The 25,704-nt window shown below is 61.5% G+C and overlaps 2 protein-coding genes and 1 long non-coding RNA gene across 10 annotated transcripts; 2 read left to right on the top strand and 1 right to left on the bottom strand.

The window, feature by feature from the left end:
• Positions 1-1,188: 1,188 nt before the first annotated feature.
• LOC144330462 (uncharacterized) lies at positions 1,189-14,298 on the bottom strand. Its single transcript, XR_013396641.1, has 3 exons — positions 14,158-14,298; positions 5,201-5,337; positions 1,189-3,437 (listed from the first exon to the last, which is right to left on the bottom strand). It is a non-coding gene; the product is annotated as an uncharacterized LOC144330462 (long non-coding RNA).
• Positions 11,159-15,469, top strand: LOC144330461 (uncharacterized). Its single transcript, XM_077941999.1, has 2 exons — positions 11,159-11,851; positions 12,217-15,469. Exon 2 carries the CDS (start codon positions 12,396-12,398, stop codon positions 13,524-13,526), a length of 1,131 nt encoding a protein of 376 aa, XP_077798125.1. The 5' UTR covers positions 11,159-11,851; positions 12,217-12,395; the 3' UTR covers positions 13,527-15,469.
• On the top strand, positions 15,296-25,242 carry C7H14orf180 (chromosome 7 C14orf180 homolog). 8 transcript variants are annotated; one of them, XM_077942002.1, is made up of 6 exons: positions 15,296-15,469; positions 15,734-15,785; positions 21,871-21,997; positions 23,211-23,337; positions 23,721-23,756; positions 24,014-25,242. In XM_077942002.1, the coding sequence occupies exons 3-6, from the start codon at positions 21,887-21,889 to the stop codon at positions 24,217-24,219; spliced, it is 480 nt and encodes a 159-aa protein (XP_077798128.1). In that variant the 5' UTR covers positions 15,296-15,469; positions 15,734-15,785; positions 21,871-21,886; the 3' UTR covers positions 24,220-25,242. The 8 variants fall into 8 exon arrangements, with proteins under 8 accessions (XP_077798128.1, XP_015000074.3, XP_077798130.1 ...); XM_077942004.1 differs by lacking the exons at positions 15,296-15,469; positions 15,734-15,785 and adding exons at positions 15,884-17,325; positions 20,415-20,594; XM_077942005.1 differs by lacking the exons at positions 15,296-15,469; positions 15,734-15,785 and adding exons at positions 17,380-17,776; positions 20,415-20,594.
• Positions 25,243-25,704: the final 462 nt, after the last annotated feature.

Raw genomic sequence — 25,704 nt, forward strand, 5'->3', positions numbered from 1 at the left:
GGCTCCTGGCACAACAAAGAAACACGGGTGTGGGCGTGGCCCACTGCACAACCCCACCCCCAAAGCCAGGGCTGAGCCTACCGGCCCACAAGCCCTGAAGGGGCACGGGCGTGTGCTGCCTCCCTGAGCACTGAGCACCAGGGCCAATGGCCAGGCTGCCAGGCTGGGAGCCCCTCCCCAGAACTGTCTTCAGCCCCCTTGCCTGTGGGGCCCCTGACCCAGGTGAGGTTGTGTGTGGGGGAAGAGGGGATCCTGGTGCCCCCAGAGTGGAGCCAGCCCATGCATGAGGATGCCACTGGGGAGCCACGTGGCCCCACTGGGATTCCCCCGGGTGTCCCGAGGCTGCCGCACACTGCAGGCCTGTGAGTTTGCAGTTTGTCCCAATAAAAAAGCTGCCCTGAGCCCAGACACCCACATGGGTCCTGGTGCTCCTACCCTTAGGAAATGCATTGCTCTCCCTGGGTTCCCCTGGGTAGCGAGGCTCCTGGGCCTGAGGGTAGTGTGGGACAGCCCCGCGGCACAAGTCCCTGGTCCCGCCAACCCCCACCCCGCAGGTCAGGCCCTGCATCCTGCATCCCTCTTCACTGGCCAGTCCTCCATCGCCACCTGGTGGCCGTTGCTCCACGACTGCCGGGACGGCCAACGTGCCCAACCCAAGCTCCTCCAGGACTGGCGCCTCCTGGGTGGACACTGGGCAGCTGTCCTGGACCTGAACTCGCCAGACTTTGGCAGAAGGCAGGGTTCAGGGGTCTCCAGCCCTTGTCCTGGATGGGGAGGCGCCCCAGTCCGGGCATTGCTGGAGCAGTGCCCTTGATCTTGAAAAGGAGCTTCAGTCATCAAAGGGGCTCCATCCCTGGAGGGCAAACAGCAATAAAAAGACACAAACAGGCTGCGTTACAGCGGCCCGGGGGAGGGGCTTCCTGATTGCGAATCCAATTCTCATTCCTGAAGGTCTTTAAAACCCTTCCTGAGCCATGTGATTGTCTCGAAAGACCTGTTATTACTCTTATAAAAAAAACTTATAAAAAATTCTAATCAACATGGGTCTTAAACCGTAACGTCTCAGCACCCAGCGCTGCCTCCGCAACTTCGTGGGGCTGGCGGGAGGGACATTTACGAGCCATTCCATGCCCTGCGGCTGCCCGTCAACCGTGGGGCTTTTGTCACCCGTCAGAGCAATAACAATGGTTTTGTAACTCAAAAGTTATTAACATCGGTATCTTCCACATGAGGGTCTCTGGCAGCCAGGGTGGCGCTGAAAGGTTGGGGGTCCTGTCGTGGACATATATGATGGTCCCCAGCTCACCAGACCCGAGAAGCCTCCAAGACGTCACCACTTTCTGCTGCACCCGCTGTCTCGACGATGCATGGCGCGTGCCTCACCGGCACAGCGGGAAGCCAGGCTGACCTGCCGGCAGGACAGGGCGTCTGAGGCCCCAGGCAGCTGCTTTCCTCAAGGCCACCATCTAGCCCCACACACGGCAGCGATGCCTTTGGTCAGGGCCACATCCGGGCGTGCACTGAGCTAGAGCGCACCGGACCTGAGCGTGCAGCACCACCACTCTGTGGACCTTATCAGGGCAGCATCTCAGGGGCGAGTCTCCCCACCTGGTACTCCAGGATTAGCACCACCTCGAAGTCAGGTTGGAGTCGCGCTCGGCCACGCACCATGAGTGACCTGAGCACGCCTCATCCCCAGAGCCCAGAGGGAGCAGTCCACGGCTCAGGGAGAGCCATTGGGGACAGAGTACCCAGTGCCCCACGGCTCCTTAGTCATCATCTGGGGAGTCTCACTCCTCCTGAGCTGGGGGCCCCCAGTGGGAGGCTGCCGAGCCAGCTCTGGGCCCCGGGGCTTCCAAGGAGCCTGTCCCCGGGAGCAGCAGGTGAGCTGCGAGAAGCAGGCAGGTTTGTCACCTTGAGTGTGCAAGCTGTGGGGGCCTGGCCCCTCCGTGCCCTTCCCCGGACACATCTCCAAGGCAGGTTGCCTTTCCCCATTCCCTCCAGTTGCAGGTTCTGGCCAGTGTCCCCATGGAGGTCACACGTGCTGTCGGCTCCTGAACCAACTCCAGCTTTGGCCCAAGGGCAGGAGCCCAGCCTCGAGGACAAGGACAAGCGCCAGGGCCCTGGAGACAGAACCAGCAGGGCAGGTGGTGCTCAGCCCCTCGGGGCCCTTGGGGCTCCACTGCAGCAGCGGTCGTACCCTCTCCTTCCCCAGAGAGGGGCCAAGATGCGATTTGCTTCCTCACCTCCACGCTGAGAAAGGGGGGGCCTGTCCCTGCCTTGGAGACTGTTCCCCAGGGCTTTCTTGCACCCCGATGCCATTTGACTGACCCTTTCAGGAGGGTCTCTGACTCACCACCGGTGGGCAAGGTGTGAGCAAGCAGGTGCTCAGACAGTCACGGGTGCGGGCTCTGCAGGTGAGCACTGCCCAGGTCGCTTAGGGTTCCAGAGACTCTGAATGGAGAGAACCCCACATTCTCTGCCTCTGAATTGTGTGAACGTGACCTGAACTCACCGACCACAGCAGAGAGCAAATGTGTCAGAAATGCCCACCTGTGAGACCCAGGCCTTGCCTCGGGCTTTGGAGAGGCCAGTTTGTGGTTTAAGGACAAGCCGGGGACAGGGTTCCTCAGGAGTGACCCATCACTGGAGGCTCAGGTGGCTGCAAAAGTCAGAAAGGGCAGAGGACAATCTGGGGATGACTCCTGGCCCGCCTGACACGCGAGGGTCATGGTTTCTCCTGTGCTCGTTGAGGTCTGTATGGGGCATGGTAAGGAAGCCCCTTGGAAGCAGAGGACCCGGGGCTGGCAGAAGCAATGACAGAGGGAATAGACTGCACCTCACCAGCCTCCCTGCACCCGGCTTGCTTGCCTCCACCCACACTGCAAGATGGAGCACACGGGAAGGCATTTGCACACACAACCCCTCAGCGCCCCAGACAGCGCCCTGGCCTGGGGGTACAGATGGGCAGGCAAGGGGCACACCTGACACCCGTCAAGCAAGACTTGCCGAAGTAGGAGGCTCAGGAGTGAGGCAGGACAAACACTGGCACAGGAGGCCCAGGCCCGCGAGCACCTAAAGAGGCCCCTGGGGGAGGAAGGGCCAGAGTGGGAGTGCGTGTGACACCCAGCCTGGGACGCGAGGAGCCACAGCCGGCAGTGCAGCAAGCAGGGGCCCTCTGGGGCCTGAGGTGGAAACCAGGGGAGGCCAGCACTTCTAGACAGCAGCTCAGTCACTCGCTCCACCTCTCAGAGTTCCTTTTCCAATATTCTCCCCGCATTGTCCGGAATCCAAATATTCCCACTTTTACAAGCAGCTTCCAGATAGCGGTGTGCAGGAGGCCGAGCCACACCGTCTTTGAGGAGGCAGGCGAGATGAAGATAAGACCAGAGAAATCCATCACACTGGCTTTTCAGGCCACACACCCTCTCCGGACCCTGCCAAGATTAAGATGCACAGTCCGTTATGGGGGCCCGTGAAGCCGGTGCTCTTCAGCCACAGAAATGGAGCCGTAATTCAGCCCAGAAGCGGGGAGATCGCCCCCCAGATAAACGCCTAGCAGCTCTAGAGTGCTGGCGGCCCTGGGCGTCTGCCCCACTCCCAGACCCAGGGCAGCCTGGGGAGGAGGGGTTCTGGAGGACCCCAGCCCCTACACGGCCCCCCACTCCCTAACACTTGCTTGGGCCTGGTGGGGGCGGGAGGCTAGACAATGAACTGAGGCAGCCCCTGAGGGCCTCCTGCTGCAGCTCGGGGACCCTGGGGACAGGCCAGACGGCCATGACATGTCTCAAGGGCCTTTGCCAAGCCTGGCATCCTTGTCCATAAAAGGACCAGGCCAGGGCCGGGCGCGGTGGCTCACACCTGTAATCCCAGCACTTTGGGAGGCCAAGGCGGGTGGATCACGAGGTCAGGAGATTGAGACCACCCTGGCTAACACGATGAAACCTCATCTCTATTAAAAATACAAAAAATTAGCTGGGTGTGGTGGTGGGCACCTGTAGTCCCAGCTACTTGGGAGGCTGAGACAGGAGAATGGCGTGAACCTGGGAGGCAGAGCTTGCAGTGAGCCAAGATTGCGCCACTGCACTCCAGCCTAGGTGACAGAGCGAGACTCCATCTCAAAAAAAAGAACAGGGCTGGTGGCCAGGTGCGGTGGCTCACAGCTGTAATCCCAGCACTTTGGGAGGCCGAGGCAGGCGGATCACCTGAGGTTGGGAGTTCGAGACCAGCCTGACCAACATGGAGAAACTCCGTCTCCACAAAAAGCACAGGGCCGGGCGTGGTGGCACATGCCTGTAATCCCAGCTACTCAGTAGGCTGAGGCAGGAGAATTGCTTGAACCCAGAAGGCGGAGGCTGCACTGAGCCGAGATCCCACCACTGCACTCCAGCCTGGGCAACAAGAGCAAAACTCCATCTCAAAAAAAAAAAAAAAAGGATGGGGCTGGCCAGGGGCAGGGCTTTCACCTTCACCACACCAAGCTGAGGACAGAACCCAGGCTGGGGCCGGGGCAGGAGGAACTGAGGTCGTTCAGGTCTTGTCTGGCCACCCTAAGGGGTCAGCCCCTCTGCCCAGGAGCTCAGCGATGCTGCCTGTGGCCACGGGGTCGCCTGCTCTACCTTCAGCCTCAGTTTCTCCCTTGTAAAGGGGACATACAGCCCCTTGGGAGCCATGAGCTTCGGCCACTACTTGTGAAGCACAGAGGGAGCTGGAGCACAGAGGTATCAGTCAGGCACGTGCTGCTGCCGCGGTCCACGTGGGAGGTTACGTGCAACCCTGCAGTGGTGCTGGGTGTGGGCCCTGCACCTTCAGGGCCCCCTGGTGCACCCCGGGGGCTGTGAGGCCAGCTCGCTGCCTTTCCAGCTCATCCACCCATTTCTCTGCTCTAGCCCTTCCCCAGGGCTCCTGCATTCAGCCCCTCCAACCCCAGCTTGGCGCGCTGCCCCTTCTGTCCTGCTCCCACTGCCACCCCCAGCACCAGCCCTTCCCAGTGCCCCTGAGCCCTATGGGACCCCTGCCCTGCCCCTAGGCACACCTCAGCCACAGGCCATGCCCGGACATCACCCACGGCTGGTCCTGGGGCCACAGTACACTGGACACAGGGTTCCAGTGTGCTACATGAACCGTGACAGGATCTGTGCAGCAAAGGGGGGTCCCCGCATACCCCGAAAGCCCCTCCTGCCCTCAGCCTCCCCAATACCTTCAGCAGGAAGGTGTGTGCAGGGTCTCTGGAGGCTGCCGCCCTCCCACCCACAGCAGCCATCCTGGCTTGGGGCAGCCGGAGTCAGCCAGTGCAGCTTTCAAACAGGATCATAGCGAGAACGCCACATAAAAGCTCTAAATAAACCCCAAAAAGGAAAATGGGACTGTTTTACCACTGAATCAATTCACCTCTAATTTTAATGCTCTGAAAAGTATTTTCTCTTAATGACTCCATTATTTTATCATACGGTGAGCAATAAACTCCCTCCGCATGTCTGCCACAGCCACAGCCTCTCGGGTGTCTGCCAGGCAGGGACTCCTTTATAGGCGGCTCTGTGCACACACAGCACCTGGCTCTCGTTTAGTGGTGATTTTATAGAAGATTCCCCCATTTCGTGTAATATAAAGTCTAGAACTTAATTAGCCACTGCCAGCTCCTCGGGCTGCTATGGAGTAGGTGTGCTCGTGCACCCGCAGACCACACACACCATGACGAAGTTACCGACCCTCTCGAGGCAGCGTCCCTGTGGCTGGCATGGTCAGCACGCCCCAAACATGAAGCACTCAGGACCCCAGAGGGCTCCTGGCCTCCCGCCTCGTAAGTGGGTGCAGGTTATTAATCCCCAGCTCCCTGATGGCTCTCCCACTGGGACATACACATCCCTCACAGGCAAACGTGATCCCCATCAGGGAGCTGGCGGTCTCGGGAATGACCTCCATGTGGGCTCCTGGGGAAGCCCAGGCGACTGTGCAAACCCAGGCGACTGTGCAAACCCTGCTGGCAAGGGTGCCGCCCTCCACGGTTTTCCAGGCCCCAGGGTGGGCGCATGTACCGGCTCACGGTGGGTCTGCTCCAACTCAGTGGGGAGATGCGAGGACGCAGCAGCAGCACCATACGTGGGAATGGGGACAGCTGCGGGGGGCAGGGAGCACAAGTGAGGGACAGGGCCAGGGCAGGTGAGGCCAGACGGATGGACATGGTGATCAGGGTCGGACACAGTTCCTCCTACAAGAGCCTGCTTGTGCCCTTTGAGCTCTGACATCTCTCTTGGGTGCTCCACATCGAGAGGCCCCCAGGGCGCATCTGACCCCCTCCTCCAGTAAACCTAAATTAATTCCTTATTGTGCAACCTGGACAACTGTACATGGCCAATATTCAGGGGTCCCAACAAACTGCCTTGTAAATTGGAGGCCAGAGCCTGGCTTCCCTGTGTGGTGCTAGGCAAGACACTGCAGCTTACACATGACACACACATGGCACACACGAGTCACACACGCAGCACACACATGCCCCTGCTGTTCCCACCTGACACTGGGCACTTACCCACACGCCTTCTCCCCCAGACAAAAGAGCAAGGGAGGTGGGAGGGTAAATGGGGGGCATGAGTAACCTCACAGCACCCTAGATGCTAGGGGAACAGGCACCGGTGGGCCAGGTGCGTGTGCACACCTGCCTGGGCATGAGCACAGCTGTGGGGTGTCTACACAGGGCTCACGCATGCGGCCCAGAAACCTCCTGCGTACTAAGACAGCTCGTTCAATATCTGTAGCATGAGGGGCACTCCTGGAGGGGTCTTGGGCAATTCTCGACCTAAATGGCTATTGGCAGACTCTCCTCTCCCTGTGGGCCGGGAGGAGTCACAGAATGACTTTGTAACAGTGCGTTCTCCCTGCGTTTACCCCAGTGGGTTCTACAGGCTGGGCCTTGTCAAAGCGAAATGGGCAGGTGCTGGGCACTGGTGACAAGGCGGTGGCAGCACTTGGCCACACTCAGCCTCTGGGGGCCCCAGAGGTGCATATGTCTTGGTCCTCCCCTTATGAGCGAGGAGGCAACAGGGCTGCGTGCAACTTGAGTGCCAGGGAACTGGGAGAGTGGTGCTCACGTGGCACGTCTGCCCACCTCTGCTGAAGCCTGGATCCACACAAAGCCTCTCAGGGTTAGAGCTTGCTGGGGCCCCGCCAGGGATGTGAGACAGAGAGAGAAGGTGTGTGTGCGCGCATGCGCGTGAGACTCAGTGTGCCTGGTTGTGCACATGTGACTGCGTACGTATGAAACACAGACAGGCGACGGTTCACAGGAACTTCTGTGGCACACTTGAGCCAGGGGAGCCCCCTGCTTCTCACTGTACAAAGACCTCACGCTCTCATCCGAGACCAGAAAGCTATGGATGGGGTTGGTGGCTCCTCCAGGAGCTAAGCTCCACCTCCCACTCCTCAGTCTGACCCTGGCCTCCCTCCCCAGCCCTCCCCAGCCCTCCCTCTTTCGGTTTTTTGTTTGTTTGTTTGTTTTTTCCTATCCCTACACTCCTCTCCTGTGGCCCTGGCTTCAGGCCCTTCCCTAGCAGAAGCTGCAGCAGCCCCAGTGCAGTGGTGGGAGGGGCCTGGGCAGACTTGGCAGTGCCCACTGTCCTATGCCCCTTGCCTGGCGCCCCAGCCTGGCCCCTCATGCCCACCCCATGCTGGGTAGGGAGGCCCCATTGTGAGCCTGTCGCTGCTGCCGCCAGAGGCCACCGGGGCCCAGCTCCCGAGAGGATTTTTCTCAGGCCTGTTTTAGTGACTTCCTCTGAACTTCTTGCGGCTGGCTGCACCGTGGGATTGCAGAAAGCCCCGAGAGCCCCGGGGAAGCGGGCATCGAATCACAAGCAATGGCACTTCCAGCACATCCAATCAGTTTTGTTGTTCGTAAGAAATGGAAACAGGACATGGCAAGAAAAAGCCAGTTTCAGGAACAGGGCTTCTCCCCTCAGGCTCCGGAAAGGGCAGGGAAAGTCTCGGTTGGCCCATGACTGGGACCCTGGAGTCCAGACCCAAGATCCCCACTCCCGGCCACAGGACATGGTCAACAGGTCCCCGCCTGGCTGCCCCACCTCTGGGAGCCCTCCTGCCACCCTGGCTGGCCTCCTGAAGGCTCTGAGTGAGGTCAGGCCCCAGGAACGAGGGAGGGGCTGCTCCTGAGTCCCCAGGGCCCTGGGCTGAGTGGACCCTGCTAAGCCTCCTTGGCCCTGCCCAGCTTCCTTCACGCAGAGCTGCTGGTGCACGTGCCCCAGAATGAGGCAGGCACTGCCCCACAGAGAAGGCTTGCCCATCCCTTCCCTCTGTGTCCCAGGACAGGGCCTTGGCTGCTGCCCAGGATGTCCTGCAGCAGCCCCTCCCCCAGCCAGCGTGTCCCTCAGTGCTCTCCAGCAGGCACAAGACCAGAGAGCCACATGCTCTGTGCTCACCCTGCACACCTACCCACACACCTCCCCCCAGACCTCCTGGTCCTCGAGTCTTTGCTTCCCACAGGCCCCTACCTGGTCATCCAGGCCAGCTGCCATGGCCCAGGAACCTGCATCCATCCTTCCCTTGGCCACAGTGACACCCAAGACAGTGCTCACAGCTCATCCCTGCCCTCAGGGCCCCTGAGGGGTCACCAGTGCCACAGCCAGTCATGTCATGTTGCACTGACTTTCCCAGCCAACCACCTGGGGGCCAGGGCTAGAGTTTTTCCTCCATTGTCCACGAATCATGGCTATCACTGTTGCATGGGTTCCTGGAGATCTGGACCCCCTGCCACATGATGTACTAAGCATGACATCACGAATGAAGCTGATGAGCATCATTTTCTACAGACCAGGAGTGTCCCAGAGCACTGGATTGCAAGAGTAGCAAGAAAGTACCAGTGGCTGGAGCACTGCTGTCTCTCACAGTGACTGGGTGGGCCCCTCTACACTGAGGTGGTTGGGAAGGACACGCTTCCTAGACACACAGCACACACCCAGTGCCAGAGGATGTGGCGACTTGGTTCGGTCAAGGTACCGCATCTGGCGGCGCAGTTTCCATGTGGGCTGACTCTGGGTTGGGTTGGGTTCGTCCGTCACCATCGGCCATGGTGCTGCTGGGTTTTGTGGACCATGTGGGTGAAGAGAGTGGGAACAGTGGGGACAGTGGGATTGGCCATGCCTGTATCTTTTGAGTCTTCGGGGATGGTCCTAATTTCTGCAGATGCTCAGGATGTGTGGAATGACTCTCTTGGTCGGGGTCTTAGAAGCTTCCACTTATTTGTTTGGGTTTTTTTCCTGCCCAAATGGCTCATAATCATTAGGTCAAGGAACCAATGGGTGGGCTCTGCCAGCTGCAGAGTACACGCAGCTCCTTCCCTTGGGCACGAGAGGCTGAGGGTCCCAGGACCACTGCAGGGCGGGCTTGTCCCCAGGTCTCCGGGAGCCCTTACTCTGCCCACGGTGGTGTTCTGGGTCCCCTGATGTCACTGCCAGCTCAGAGCCTGCACCCACAGCTCTCAAAAGATTGGGAGAGTCTCCTGCCCAGCTTATTTGTTTCTCTGCCTGGACACTGACTTCTGCCCTTTCAGGCCAGCTGCTCCTCACACGGCAGAAAGATCAGGAGAACCTGCACTTCCCAGAGGGCCGGAGGGCTCCAGGGGGCACCAGGGAGGGCGGCACCAGTGACGGGCACACCTGGGCCAAGGGAACTTTGGGCACCCAGGCTCTGGGCCACTCAGAAACTGCCAGGCAGGCACCCGTGTGGACCAGAACTGTGTGCCTGCCTGGCCAGCCTAACCTTGCCGCTTTTACAGGGAGGCACATGGGAGCCCCTCAGAACCTGCCACGGCCCTGCAAGGAAAGCATTCCCCTGGGGCAGGAGGCAGCGGCTCTCAGCCAGGCACTGACTGCCCAAGGTCGCAGAGCCAGGACAGGGTGTGGGCGGGGCCCTCCCTCCCCCCAGCTCTGGTGCCAAGCTCTTCCCAGTGTCTTGTGCCCCACGTCCCAGCAGCCGTGTGCGGGGCAGTCATGACCAAGTGCGGCACCCAGTGCCCTGGCCCTAAGCCCACTCTGTAAGCTGCTGCCTCACGACCCTGCAAGGAGCTTCCTCCTACAGAGCCCCTGTCCTTATCTGCCAGTGAGGCCAGGCCTGGGGCTCAGGGGGCGGCGGGGAGGGAAGGGGAGCTAAGCCCTGTGAGGAGCTAAGCCGTTGCACACAAGCATGCATCCTGCCCATCGAGCGCTTGGAGAGCACAGTTAACAGAAAGACCCAACTCCGTAGAATATGGAGTTTTATTCTGAGCCAGTATGAGTGACCGCGGCCCGGGAAAAAGTGCACACACCCAGGGAGCCCTGAGTGGGTGGTCCTGAGGCAGCCAGAGCCCAGCTCTGCTTCCTACGAGCTTTACTGTGACAGAATTTCAGGCAGTCATAATTCAAAGAGCTTCTACATCGGTTTAGCACAGAAAGGCAGAGTGTCTTGAAGCAGTGGGGGGACAGGTCATCAGTGGAGCCAGAGATTCTTTCATTTGCAATGAGTTAAAGAAGTAAAGCTTTTTCTATGAATGTGGAGTCATCAGAAAGGAAAGTTTTAAGTTAAGATTAAGAAGTCTTTTAACCGATACACTGGGTCACAGTGGCTTGTGGGGTGCGTGACTTGACCCTGGTCTGGCGGCCTTCGGTCCTGTTTATAATTTGCGTTGGGGTCACAGTCTTCTGATCGCTAGGTTAACGTCAGTACTGGTCGGCCCTGCCTGAACTCCCACAGGGAACTGGGAGAGCGAGGCATGTCTGCCCTCCCGTCCCATCATGACTGGGAACTCAGTTTTTCCGGTTTCTCGGGAGTCCCTTTGGCCAAGAGGGGGTCTGTTCAGTGGGTTGGGGGGCTTAGGGTTTTATTTTTATTTTACAGCACGCAGCACTTTTGCACACTGACGGTGTGGCCTGCACAGTTCTGGGCACATGTCCACAGATGTGTGGCATGCCTGCGTCACAGAGAATGCACGCTTCCGGCGTGAGAATGAGGCTGTGTGTGATGTGTGGGAATGCTCGGCCCCGGGCCTGCCGCAGCCAGGTCCCTGCAGTGGGTCCTCACGCCCGGAGACCAGGGATGGTGCCCACAGTGGGAACCTGGGCTGACCGGCTGCCCCCAGGACCCACGTCTGCAATTGCCCCACTGAAGCCCAGACAGACCCCCCACACGGCCTCCCCTCCGAGCACAGGACCTTCAGCAGGTCAGGGTGGTGGTGGAAGGATCTCCCGGCCCCTCCAGCCAGCCCCTGAGATGCTGCTGGAGAAACAGCTGTGACAGGCAGCTCCGGGAGCGCCAGCTCAGTTACGGCTTATGTGCGGCCCCCCAGCCAGCTGGCTTTCAGGAAAAGACCGACTTTGTACATAAAATTTATCACTGTAACAATGGCTCCTGTAGAGAGAGGAGGACGTTCACAGCCTCTCGGAGGTCATGAATAATGGAGGAGAAGGAAAGGGGCCGCTTTGGTTAGTGTTCCGAGGGGCCCAGAGGCCCCCATTATCTCGGCTGATGGGAGCAGCAGGGGCCCCAGCAGCTATGGCTCTCACTCGCGGAGACCAGTGTGTCATCACCCAGGCCCCCGCCACACTCGGGGCTAGGGGGAGTGTCCATGCTTCCTGTATTCTTAATAAGGGGTCTGACTTGGTGACGGGGTGACCGTACATGGCCCTGTCAAAAGGCCCTGCCTCAGTCCGAGAATGACAAGCTACAGGCTCTCCGGTAGGGGCCTGGACCTCCCACTCCGGGCTGTGACCTGGGGCAGGACTCCAGCTGCATCCACAAGCTGGAAGAGCAGCATATCTCCAGGCAGCCACATGTCAGGGGCCAGTGAGCAGACACCGGAGCCAGAGCGTCACAGGTCACCCCCACATGCCCAGAGTCTTCTCCCCCGTCCTCCTACCTCCCTCCCCACCTGAGGTCTGTGGGGCCCTGAAGAGTCCCCAAAGGCAAAAATCCTTCTTTGCTTGCCTCCAATGACGGGGAACTCACTACCTCACTGTCAGTTGTTCCTCCTGTGGGCAGCTCTGCCTGGTGGGAGGTTCTCCCCACTAGCCCCTGCACAGAGCAGCCTGTGCCTGAGGAGCCCCAGCCCAGATTCCAGCTCTCACCCAGAGCATGCGTCAGTCCCTCTAATCCCAAACCCACACTCCTCCCTCATTTCCCCCATTTCCTCTCCTCCTCTCCTGGACTCCACCCTCAGGCTTCACTCCCATCAACCCCCAGGGTGCCCGGGCCGAGCCTACCTGTGACCACCACGTGGCAAATCCTGTGGGGACCTCACTCCTTGTCCATCCTGACCTAGCACTGGCTGAGTGTGCCAGCAGCAAAGACCTGCTCATGTGGCCTCCACTGGCCCTGGACTCACTCGCCACCCCAACCCCTGCCTGCCCTCTCCCACCCCCATGCCTTCTCTCCAGGGCCCCCTCATGATGATCACAGCTTATGGGGCCTCTCATGACCCCATCAGCCACCATCCCCACCCAGCTGGAGACCCTCGACCAAGCCCTGTCAGCGGGTTTCCAGCGGTCATGAAGCAGCTGACTACCCACAGCAGAGACGAGCACTGCGAAGACGTGTTCCCACTGCAGCAGAGGGAGCTGGGCTCAGGACGGCCTCAGCTGGGCTCTCCCCCTGCAGCCAGAGGGAGCTGGGCTCAGGACGGCCTCAGCTGGGCTCTCCCCCTGCAGCCAGAGGGAGCTGGGCTCAGGACGGCCTCAGCTGGGCTCTCCCCCTGCAGCCAGAGGGAGCTGGGCTCAGGACGGCCTCAGCTGGGCTCTCCCCCTGCAGCCAGAGGGAGCTGGGCTCAGGACGGCCTCAGCTGGGCTTTCCCCTGCGGCCAGAGGGAGCTGGGCTCAGGACGGCCTCAGCTGGGCTTTCCCCTGCAGCCAGAGGGAGCTGGGCTCAGGACGGCCTCAGCTGACAGGGGTGCAGCCCTGAGCCCTGGAGACGCCTGGAGAACCTTTGGACCCATTTCCAGCACAAGCCCTGGTGCTTCAGTCAGCACAGCCTGCACGAATTTCCCCCTAGGCTGTATGCCAGACAGGGGAAGGGCCAGCCTCCAGGCCTCTGAGCAAGAGCACCATGGCCCACTCTCACCCTCGGGCCAACGCTGGCCTCTCTTATGCCTGGGGTCCTTCTGCTTCAACCAGCTGTGGACCCCATCCCCATCTCCCGGACCCACCGGCCCTTTCTTCTCTGGCCTAGGTCAGTCTAGATACTCCACACCCTCCAGTCCCACCCAATCCCTGCCTGGAACCACTTATGAGGCCATGCTGAGGCCCAGGGCTCTCCACATTCCAACCAGACCATGGTCCAGAGAGGGCTGGGAGTCTGGGCCAGCACCACATGGCCATGACTGGAGTAGCCACAATCACCAGCCCTGCAGTCTCCACTCCCACGTGCCACCCCACCCCACCCCAGCCACCTTCCAGGACCACCCCAAGGAAAACAGCCCAGACCAGCCAGCTCGCTGGACTTTCCCAGCACTCAGGAGTGCCCGGTCACCGGACATGCTCCACCCTCCCGCTGAATGACAGCTGGCCTCCGCTGCTGTGTCACCGGGGCACTGCCCAGGGTGGGTGCACCACAAAGACCTGGGGAGGGTGGGGTATCCCATCATTCCCAGCTCACGGGGAGAGATGAAGGTGTGGCGGGGATCACCTGGCTGAACAGTGACAGAGCCAGGCCCAAACCTGGGCACCACGTCCTTGGCACCACTGCCTGTGGGCACATGGGCCCACCTGCTGGCTGCGGGCAGGACTGACACAGCCGAGCTCCTCCCTGGCACTGCCTGGCACAGGCACCGGGGACCCCCTGTGGACCCGGCAGCTCAGCACTCCCCTGGGCTGGCCTTATCTCGCCTTGCAGAGCCCAGGCTGGAGTGAGGCGCAGTGGACGGAGGCGAGGAGGGTGCAGCCGAGCCCTATCAGATAAGGCCAGAAATACGACCCTGCTGGGACCTGAGCCCCAAGCCGAGCCATCAGCTCGCTAATAAATTACACGGAGCCGGTGTCCACAGGGGCGGCCCACATCGCCTTTCCAGGGAGCACAGAGAGGGGGCAGCACCCGAGGTCTGTGGGCTGGCCGTTCCCTCCCTTCTGTCAACGAGAAGGGTCAGGAAGGAGCTGTCCTGGAGGCCCCCAACTTCACGCGGTGCAGCCTGACCTCTTAAATCCAGGAGGAGCAGCTCCAGCCCTGGGAAGCCAAGGAGAGGTTCCCAGATCGGGCACAGGCGGGAGAGGGGTCTTGTCTGGCTCCAGGACCTCTCTCTTCCCAGGAAGCCAGGCTGCCAGCAGGACCATCCAGCCTTCCTCAGTGCTGTCCCTGGAACAAGAGTCAGTGCGCCACGGCCCTCCTGCCAATCTGGCCCGCCCCGTTTGTGTAAACACAGAGCGCACCGTATGCCATATTCCCCTCTACAAGAAAAGTTTGCTCTCCCCGCCCTGTACTGAAGACAGCAGCAAAGGGAGTGCCAGTCCCCTGAACCCCGCCCCGATGGCCGCATTGTGCATGCTCAGATGGTGGGTTCCAGGCCACTGTGCCCAGGCAGCCTCTGTGCACACTGTCCCCCAGGCTGGCACACCCTGGGCTCCCGGGGGTCCTGTAGCTTGACCCAAGGGAGATGCACCCCCACTCCTAAGAGAGCAGCATGGGTCTCTCCACACCTCCTCCAGCAGTCCCCTCAAATAGGTCAAAGTCCTGCAAACCAGGCAGGGGTCTGCCCACATGTGGTGGTGCCCTCACCAGCCTCTTTCAGGCCTGCCTTTACGTGCACCAGCAGACGGGGGGCTGGCAAGGACGGGCCGCCAAGCCTGAGCCGGGCTGCCACCTCCGGGCTGTGTGACTTTGGACAGGGTGCCTCAACTCTCTGAGCTGCACTTTCACCTACAAATAAGGGGCAGACTCAGCAGCTGCCAGGCAGGGCGGTTGGACACCCACCCGGGACAGACCCTGAGAAAGGGTGATCCCTCGCCCCTGCCATCCCTCACTGACCCAGACATTGCCCCCTCCTGCCCGGGCAATATCGAGGCTCGGCCAGTGTGCCCCAAAACAGCAGCTTGGGACCCATTCTTTGCCTCTCCCTCTGGCAACCCCAAGTCAGGACTCACAGGGGCACAGGGGCCAGGGCAGGGCGGGGCGGGCACCCTCTCTACTGTGGAGGCCCCATGCAAGGTCAGGGTCTTACTGGAGGCTGGACTCTGTGATCACCTCACCTCCCACAGCCCCACAGTGCCCTCCCTCTCCCACTCCGCCCTGAATTCCAATCCATCGGTTTTTCCAAGAGCTGCGCAGCTCCGGAACTGGCCTGGGAGAGGGGCACATTTGGGCTGGGAGGGGCGGGAAGAGCATCAAACTCTGGTCTCATCTGAAATCCTGGTCTGTTGTCTACCGGGGGCCTGGGAAAGAGCCACCCCCTTCTGCTCCGGGGCCAGCGGCCTGTCCTCGAGGTCACCGCTATTTCTGCCAAAGGGGAGAGGTAATTATAGCCCGGCTGCTGCCAGCTGGCCCGGCTTTGCAATCCAGCAGAGAGAGCTGGAGACGGAACGAAGGCCACAACAGACCCGGCCCTGCCGGCGGGCGGTGGCGCCTCCAGACCAGAGCCCTCGGGAAGGAGGCCTGGGCAGGCCTGGCCTGTTCACCTGTGTGCCCTACAGTTCTGCCTGAGGCTCAGCTCTCAAGGGCCTGGGAGGGGTGCTGCCAGCCAAGAGGGTCCAGGACCTCACTGGACTGTGCCCCACAGGGAGAGCCTGAAGAGCCTGTTTCTGTCCCTCAGGGAGCCAGGAGGGAGCCAGGTGAGTTCCAGCCCCAGGGAGAGGGGGCTCACTTCCCGCTTGGGTGTGAAGCTGCCAGAGCAGAGATTGCCAAGGGCAGGCGCAGGTGGGGAATCTGCCCCAGTTGGGCAGCAGGTGCGGGCAGAGACTGGGCAAGAGCACACACCAATGACCCTGAGTGACCTGGACAAGCTCCAGGGTGGCCACCCTCCCCTCTTCTCCTGGGACTGATGGTTTCCCTAAAATGGAGACAGTCCCAGGCCAGCCCCGTGTCCCCACTGAGGCCAGGCCGCCCCTGGGGGAAGCAGTGAACGTGGCCAATTCAAACGTAGCAGCAGGGCTGTGGGTCTCCAGCCACACAGAAGCCTCCAAAGGGTACCTGATGTTGAGCGAAACAGCCTGGGCAGGGGGAGAAGGGGCTGCACTCTTAGGGGAATGCAGGGAGCCGTGTCAGGCACGAACCCAGCCAGCCTTCCGAGAAGGGCCTTCGTGGGGGGCTTCCTCCGAGGGCAAGTCTACGCAGGCCCAGCCCAGCAGGAATGGGTTCGTTACTCCAGTAACTGGAGCCTAGTTCTCAGCATTTGGGAATCCCTGAGAACTGGCTCTTTTCTGAGCCGAGTCAGAAGGAATCCCTGTCCTGCCCTGTGTGGCCATAGCACTCCCACCTAGCACTGGATGCCATTTCTTGGGCACCTACTGAGCTTTTGCAGTGCCCTGGACAGTTGGCAAACAACCCCCATTCCACATATGGGAGGGAGAGCCTGGGAGGTCCCTGCCTTGTCTGTCCAGGGCTCTCGAGGCCTAGGGTGGCCCCTGCACCCAGCAGGTGAGCAGCCGTCACCCGGTGGTGCTGCCACCCCGAGCCCTAAGTGCACCTCCGATGTGAGGGCCCATCTAGGCACGGAGAGGGGCCTCAGGGGGCCACCAGGCAGCTCCTGCTCCTGTTCCTACCTGGTAGGGCCTGCAGGCACCTGAGCAAGCCTAGCTGGCCGTCAGCCCAGCCAGGGGCCTCCCCACAAGTTCTCCCTCTTACTTAAGTCGAGAACCCATGTTGTCTGGGGAGCTGACAGCATGGTTCCAGTGGTGAGCATTGGGCTGGGAGCCACGGCTTTTCCCAGGAGCCCAGCTGCCCCGCCTGGCCGTGCTCTGCCTCCGCCCTGCAGAGGAAAGGCCAGCAAGGCAGTGTCCACGGTCCCAGTCCTCTTCCACTAGGAGAAGGCACAGCCTGCATCTGCAGCCCCAGGGCCACTGGGTTAGGCCTGTGGCCAAACTACCAAGGTGCCGGGAGACTGAGGAGGCCCAGCGCCACCTGGGGCCACCAAGCCCTTGGTTGACGGCCTCCCCATGGACCGGGCTGTCCCGAGAGCAGCAAGTCGGCCAGGGCCCCCAGGGCCGCTGAGGCCACTGCTCTGTGTCACCGTAATGGAAATTTCTCAGCTGGTTGTGAGCTGCAACAGCTCTGGTTCACACCCTGCGACAGCAAGGCTCTGACCGCCAGTGGATCTCAGGGCCAGTCAGGCGGGTGAGCCACCCCAGAGGTACAGCACCAGCAGGAGCCCAGGTGGGCAGGGGCAGAGAGAGAGAAAGAGAGAGAGACAGCGTGTGTGTGTATGTATGTGTGTGTGTAAGTGGTGGGTTTGGGGGCTGCGAGTCTCCAGCTTCTCCCAGGAAGGTCTCTGGCTTCCCAGGAGCCTGGCCACCTGTCTCTAGCCCCCAGGTGAGTTGCCCTGGGGGAGGCTGCACCTGCAACAGAGAGGCAGGAAGCCCAGCCTCGGCCTGTGCTCGCTCAGGCCCCAGGACCCTCTGCCCCGGAAGGCTGTGAGGCTGCCGTGTGAATGGGCGCAGTGCCAGGTGAGGGGTGAGCCGGGAGTGTGGGGCCGCATGCTCAGAGCCGAGGAAGGGCCCTCCCCGTGTGGCGTGGGTGGTGTCGGGATTTCTCACGAGCCAGCTGCTGCATGGGGGACCCTGCCCACCCCGAGGAACCCTCAGGGAGGACAGAGAAACATCAGGAGGTGGGCTGTGGGTGAAAGGGCGGGCGGCGTGGGGCAGGCAGAGGCAGCAGCCTGGGAGGAGGCGGGAAGCCAGTGGGCGGCGTCCTGGAGGACGGGACAGGAGCGGGAGGGAGCAGCAGTGGCTGGGCCCCAGAGCCTGGTGTTTTCCAAGCCACTGAACCAGGCGAGAACCACTGGCCAGCCCCCATGCCCCACTGCAGGCTGATCTCGAGGCGGGGGGGACTCAGCGCTGCCAGGGCCGCTGGGCTCCGTCAGTGCCCTTTTGTCTCTCAACAGCTTCAAGATGAGGTGGGGTCTTTGGGGTACTGGGCTAGACCCCCAAAGACTGCTGGAGGGTCACAGCCCAGACCAAGGTCCTGAGCCTCGGCCCTCACGGCCCCACCTCCCACCAGCAGCACGGGTGGGTCACGCCCACAACTGGGAGCTCCGGGCCCTGACTCCAGCCTCTGTCCCAACCCAAGCTCTGAAATCTGGCAGGCTGTTCTCCCTTTCTGGGCCTCAGTTTCCCCTCCCCCAGGAAGCTTGGTGCCCTCTCTCAGTAGAGGAGCTGGTAGGAACCCCCCAGCCCCCCAGCACCAAGGGAGTCACCATGGGGGTCCTGTGCCCAGAGTGGGGGTAGAGTCCCCTCAGGTGGACACACCCTCCCCAGCCGCGGGCCTAGCAGGACACTTGCAGGTCCAGGCTCTGAAGCTATTTTCCGCCCTTTATCTCCCATCTGTCACGAGGCCTCCAGTTACACACTGTCCCTGCCAGAGGCCCCGGGCCTCCCCGCCCCCACCTGCCGAGCATGCCAGAGCCGCTCCTCCCCTGCTTCCGGTGGGGAAAATGAGGCCCAGGGAGGTCACACCACTTACCCAAGGTCACAGAGCCAAAGAAGGACAGAGCCCCGGACTTGAGCCGGGCCTCCCTTCCAGAAGGGGAAGCATGAAGCCCAGTTAGGGAGGGGACGACAGGGCTCAGGGAGGCTGCCCGGGAGCAGAGCGTGGCCCAGGGGAAGGCGCATCTCTGGAGAGGGCCCCAGGGATCCCGGAGGGGAGGTGTCATCCCATAGGAAGTCCTGACTGTCCAGACACGGCCAGAGCTACCTGAGCTCTGTTCCTGGGCACATCCCCTCCCCGAGTGATGCCAACAGTGGCTGATGGCACAGAGCACAGGCATGGTGCGGACTCAAGTCTGTACGCTGACTCCCACCCTCACGCGAGCCCGCAGATGCTGCTGCTCTCCTCACCCCCATTTCACAGCTGAGCAGACCAGGGCCCAGGCAGATTAGGAGACTTGCCTAAGGTCACACGTGGTCACACAAGGTGCTCCGGAGCCCGCACCCGAAGAGGGGGAGGTGCTGTCCCATAGGAAGTCCTGATTGTCCACACTCAGCAGAGCTCTGTTCCCCAGAAGGCGAAGTCACATCCTCTCCAAGTTATGCTGCTCAGTGACAGACGGTTAATGCCACAGCCAGGCACCCTCACAAACACATTGCCCATGCATGCACATTCACATACTCACACTCTACACAAACACACACACATTCACCCACGCATATGCAGATATGTTCACACACATGCACATGGGCACATGCATGGACACCCACACATGCACTCACACACACATGCACATTCATATGCATGCACACAAATACAAGTACACATATGCACACACACACACAGATACCCCACACGTGCACACTCAACCCTCTGACACACGTGCTCACTCACACTTGCACACTCACACGTGCACATTCACACATGCATATGCACTCCATTGCATGCAAACACACTTGCACACTCAGGGACATACTCACACATGTGCACACACACATTGTTGTCCCACCATCCCTTGGACAGACCTCAGGCCAGGGAGGGCTGAATAGCGAGAGCTGCTGGCAGAAGCTGGGGGAGACTCCGTCCAGCCCTGCATCCCGGCGTGACTCCGTTGGCCCAAGCCTCTCCAGGCCTGTTTCCTCATGAGGGGTGAACCTGGCTGGGCCCCCTGGAAGGCTGCTGCAGGGCCGTCTGGCGAGGGGGCTGTGGCCCCGGGCACACCAGCCAGCCCCAGGCTGTGCAGTCCCAGGAGATGGCCCCGGATACACAAGCCTCCTTCCGCCGGGCAGTGGAGAGCCCAGGCTCTGAGTCCAAGAGGTCACTGGGGGCTCTGCTCCACCCCCAACCCCACCCCTGGGCTTTAGCAGAGTTTCTGTCCCACCCAGCGTGGAAACTGAGTCAAGGGTATCCAGAGAGCCCTTCCAGCCCCAGCCCTGCTATGGACAGGCGGTCAAGGTTGCCCTTGGGGCATGCCAGGCAGCATCCCCAAAACACCAGGACAGGCCTGGCACTCTGCGGCTTCCCTAACCCTGGGGATCACGCAGAGCCCACATTCCAGGTGACCTGGCCCCAGGAGACGGAGCCCCAGCTCGACTGGGCCTGCGAGCACAACCTCTCCCATGGCCACTCTCTGAGAGCAGGTCCTGAAGATAAGCCGCCCCTCCCTGCCACCCCCCAGATGGCCGGCTCCTGCCACAACCCTATTTGCAATAAAAACCTGATCCTGCGATAGCAGAAAATTGCTGTCTTTTGAAATAATTGAACCCATCCAGACAGCATCCTCCCAGACATCACTAACAGGGCCCTCTGCTTGTCTGCAGGATTTATGCCTGCTCGAGGATGCGGTCGTGGCCACCCTGTTGTCTCCTGTAGAGGACGGCACCCAGCTGCTGGAGTCACTGGGTCTCCACCCAAACCAGCTCCTCCCACAGGCCTGCCCTGCACCTCTGAGGCACCCACCCCTTTGGGGGACCCTTGGAGGAGTTGTCCTTGAGGACCATGTAGGCCCCTCACTCTCGCCCTCCCCCTTCTCAGCCCTTGGGGGCAGGGTCCTTGGAGGACCAACGGGAGCAGGGAAGCACCTCAGGAAATGCAAACACCTGTGCTGTGAGGGGCAGGGGCCGCAGTGCCCTCCAAGGACCCCAGAGCAGAGGCGAACCTGGGGTGGGGTGAAGGGCAGCAGGAGGCTCCCACACTACCCCCTATCCAGCTGGGAGCAGGGCCGGGAGGACCTGGCCTGGTATCAGCTCCCAGGGAAGCCCCAGCCCCCTCTCGCCTCAGTTTCCCCACCTGCAGCGAGAGAGGCAGGCTCATCACTCCCAGAGCCCTTGAAAGACAGACACTCGGTGCCAGCTCACCTGTATGGATGCCCGGTAGGCTCTGCACCCCTCTGTAGGGAGGAGGAGTGCCCAAAAGTCAAGAACCCCGCCAAGGCTGTGAGAGAAAATCCACACTCGGGGGCTCCACCCGTGAGCAAGAATGAGAGCAAAGCCTTCACCGCCATAGACACAGGGGCGGAGGCAAGGAGGCGCCATTCACAGCCAGGAAGCAACCAGCTCAACAGAGGAGGGCGCAGAGAGACAGAGAGAGAAGTAGAGAGAGACAGAATCAGAGAGAGGCAGGGAGACTAAGAGATGGAGACAGAGTGATAGAGACACATATGGGGGGGAGGGCAGAGAGAGACACAGAGAGAGAGTATGAGCCGTGCGGAGGGGTGGGCCCCCAGGAGCCCAGGGGCATCCCACCAGCACCAGCCCAAAAAGGTGGCATGACCATCTGGGAAGCCTTTCTGTGGGCCCAGCCTCAGAGCCCTGGCAATTCCCAGTCCCCAGCCCCAGGACCTCCCACTACTAAAAGGAGACAAAGCGAAGATGTTTCCTACACCTTGTCCATGGCCTCCAATCACTGCAAATGACAATACTAAAATGCAAACTTCCTGAATACCCGATCATCGAGGGCGACTTTCAATGATGGGACCTCGGCCCCGTGGAATACTATGCAGCCCAGTGGAATATTATGCAGCCATTAAAGATGACAATTACGAAGACTGTGGCAGCAAAGGAAATTGCATGCGATGGCATTTCTGAAGGAACAGGCAGCAGGATTTATCTGCGCTGGGGACCCCGCTGAGGGAAAGGGCTGTCTACTCGTCAGCGTGGCCGGCCGCAGGCGCGGGCAGCCAGCCTGGCTTCCGGGGAGGAATTTTCTGCTCTTACTTTCATTCCTCTGAGTGCCACTTGTGCAGTAAATAATAAATAACGTCTTTGCTTATCTTAGGACCATGTTCCAGTAAATGAGGACTGCAGCAGGAGCCTTGAGCCCTGACTCCCGGCCAGAGACACGACATCAGACCAGAAAGAATGAGGAGGCCGCGTGGGGCCCACGGGCGTGCAGGGCAGAGAGGGTAAGGCGGGCCACTGGGACGCAGGTTCTGCAAGCTGGCCTTCCACTGGGGGCTGGAGGGGGCAGGGAGCAGACAAAGGAGGAAAGGCCATCCTCCGCCCCAGGAATCAAGGGGTGATGGGAGGAGGGCAGGGGGATCACTGAGGGCTGGAGGGAGCAGGCGGGGGCAATGGGTGCCTTAAAGGGTTTGGTCTGGCAGACGGGGTTGGAGGCCCCCAGGTGGGGCACACCGCTTGGCAGAGGAAGTGGGAGTCATGGAGGGCTGTGGAAGAGGCAGCCCGAGGAGGAGGGTGTTGGAGGAAAGAAGAGGGTGGAGAGAGGAGGACAGGTCAAGACTGTCACCAAGGGTCAGTGTTAGGGTTAGGGGCCCAGACCTCAGACCCCGAGGCTCCATCCAGCTTCTGAGGCACTGCCAGGCTGGGACAGGCCACAGGCACAGCAGGAGCTGGGCCAGACTCAGCATGGACAGACCTCACGCCCTCGAGGGGCAGCCTCGCCAGATGCCAAGCAGCTGACTGTGTGCATCGAGCAATGCCCCAGCCAGGAACAACCTCAGAGCTGGCCCGGCTCCCAGGGCGCCTCAGTCCCAGTTGTCAACATGTCACAGACAAGGATGCTGAGGTTCACAGCAGCCTGAAACTCCTGCTCCATCTTCCAAACTCAGGCTGGGCCCGTACACGTGAGCAGACCTGCGCAGAAGGGCCCAGGTAGGCGAACGGGCAGGAGCTGCCCCTGCCTGCAGCACGCGAGGCTCGGCCCCAGGGAAAAGGAGGCCGAGGCCACCAACCAGCCCTCCTCACAGCCCTGGCCCGGCCCCTGCCCCATGGAGCTTGCAAACTCTGGCCTCTTAGCCAGAGCCCCTCTGCCAATGCAGCCCCCTCCCGCTGTGCACATGTCCCGGGGACCCTGAATCCGAGCCTGAATCCGAGACAGCGGGCAGAGGAAGAGAGGCTCAGTGGGGCCTTGCGTGAAGAGACGGGGGCGGGAGGGGCTCCTGTCTTGCCTGGGTCCCTGAGGCTGAGTCTGGCTGCCCGGCAGTGCCTGTCCAGGAGCTGCCCCTCACCCCACAGGAAGTGACAGGCCCAGCATCGCACACCAGCCGGGACAGGGTACAGGTTCCAGGACGGTGCTGCTGGGCCCCACACGGCTCAGACCTGGGTCCCCGTCGGCCTCCTGCCGGGGACTCACCGGTCTGCTTTTCGCCCCTGTCCCAGGAGGACAAGAAGTGCCCCCCGTCCATCCTGAAAAGGAGCCGGCCGGAGCATCACCGCCCAGGGGCCGAGCCCCAGAGGACCTCGAGGCGTGTGCGGTTCCAAGAACCCCCAGCGGTGACCGTCCACTGTAAGAGGCACCCGCAGCCAGCGGCTGGAGAGGATGGGGTTGGGTAGAGGGAGGCGGGGACTCCAGCCACACCCACCCAGCTCTGGCAGGGCCCAGGACATGGGGGGCCATGGCCACCTGTCTTCAGTGGCAGAACCCCTGGGCCCGTGGGGTCACCTGGACACACAGTCCTGGTCCGTCAAACGGCAACTGGAGGAAAACATGACAGCGGCTTCTCGAATGACCGTCCTCTTGAGGAAGCATCAGGACCTGGCTGGGCCTGGGTCTCTGACCCATGAATAGTCTCAGGGGTCCCTCGGGGGTGCAGGGTGAGGCGAGAGGGCAGGGACACCCGATGGACTGAGGCAAGTACCTCCCAGCTGACTCTCCGTTCTCCTTCCCAGACATTGCTGACAGGAACACCCCGGCCACTGTCAGGGGTGAGTTCCGAGCCCACATGCCTGTACCCCACTGCCCCCTCCTTCGGTGCACCCACCCTCACTCCCTCCCCAAGGGAGGTGTCACAGGGCCAGGGCCTCTGAGGAGTCCCTAGTGGAGGGCTCTTATTGCAAGGAGGCCCCTCGAGGCTAGGGAGGGGCCATGGGCAGGGATCTCCCCATCCCTTCCCCACCAGCCCCAGTCCTCCAGGGAAGGGTGGGGCTGGCTGGCGCTGACCCTGCCTGCCCTCTGGCCGCAGTGCCCGGCAGGCCCAGGCCACACAGCGGCTCCCTGCTCCTGCGGCTGTGCGTGTGCGTCCTTCTCCTGCTGGCCCTGGGCCTGTACTGCGGCCGGGCCAAGCCCGTGGCAACGGCACTGGAGGACCTGCGGGCCCGGCTCCTCAGCCTTGTCCTGCACCTGCAGCACGCGGCCCTCACCTGCTGGCACGGCCTCCTGCGGCTCTGATGGGCAGGACGGGTGGGGCTTCCCGGACAGCTCAAGCACTCCGGGGGCTCTGAGACAGCCTGAGCCCTGGCCCTGCTGCTTGGTGAATCACGAGGGCCGACTGGGAAAAGCGGGACCCCATGGCATGAGACTGGACGTGGGGGGCACAGCGGGCGGCCCTGCCACACTAGTCAACACAGCCCTCCTGCCTCCTGTGTTGGGTCCACGTGAGATTTATTAGAAAGAGGATTCGACTGCTAACAGTTGGGGCTCCCTAGACTCACCCAAAGGCCCCTCCCTTGTCCCAGCAGGAGCTCCTGCTGCTGCTAGGGCCCGGCCCGGCCATTGCCGTGTGCACCCGCTTGAGGAGGGGGGCACGCTGCCTGTGTTCGAGGGGCTGCTCAGAGGAGGCAAACCCAGCCTTTTGCAATTAGGGCCTGTGGAGAACCCAGACCTCGAAACCCCACAGGAAGGGTTTGGTTGTCAAGGTGGGTCCCTCTGATGTGAGGTGCCATCCTCTGAGCCCAGGTCTGACCCCCTACTCAGTCCCATGAGTCTGGAGAGGCCCCAGGGGACGACCCCTCATCGGGGGCAGCTTCAGGTGTAGAAGTTGAGGGGACAGCAAGGGGCCCAGACACCCCCGGCCTTCAGAACAGCCATCTGTGCCCAGCTCTGCAGGCCGGGGGCACCCAGCCGAGCCCAGGGCCAGCCAGTGCCACCCACCAGCTGGGGCCTGTAGGTCCCGGAGACCGTCTGTGGTTGTGGCTTTGTCACCAGATTGCAGAGCTGAAGGGAGCCCTGTGGGTGACAAACACTAGGGGCCCCTCCAGACCCTACATGGGGGGAGGGCCGAACAAAGCAGGGAGGCCCACGGTTAGGGACCAGGCAGAACTGCCCAGGAGAGACACAGGGACAATCAGACCAGGGTCCTCGAGGCTCGCCTGAGAGGGAAGGGCACGGCTGACGACCTGTCTGGTGGTTCCTCTCTGTCCCACCACTTAACTGGGAGACACTGCTCTATTAAAACACACCGTGGCTTCCTTCCGTCCTGGCGTTTTTATAGAAACAAGAGAAACCAGAACCGATTTGCTAAGGAATCGGCCTCAGTGGCCAGAGTGGATGTCCTGGGCCCCTGGAACCTCCCCGTCTCCTGCAGGCCTGGGAGTGGATGAGTCCACTCGGGCAGGGGGTTAACCAAGCCCCCGGGTCTTGAGGGATGCCCGGCTGGCTCCCTTCACCCTGCAGTCAGGGTGTGTCCCCACAACTCCAGGTGCCAGGGAACAGGCGCAGTGGTCTCCAGGGTCGCTTTCAGCTTTGGAATCCAGGGAGCCCAGAGTTGTGGTTGGAGGCAACAAAAAGGGCTGTTTCCAGAAGTGGCCCAGAAGGGACCATGGTGGGGGCTCCCCCGGGAACCCTCCAGCATCATGCTGTCCCCACAGTCACCACAGCCCCACCTACCCAGGCCCAGCCCAGCCCACCCCACCCAGGGAGGAGGATGGGTGGTTC

This window comes from Macaca mulatta, chromosome 7, assembly GCF_049350105.2.
Source record: "Macaca mulatta isolate MMU2019108-1 chromosome 7, T2T-MMU8v2.0, whole genome shotgun sequence".
NCBI lineage: Eukaryota > Metazoa > Chordata > Mammalia > Primates > Cercopithecidae > Macaca > Macaca mulatta.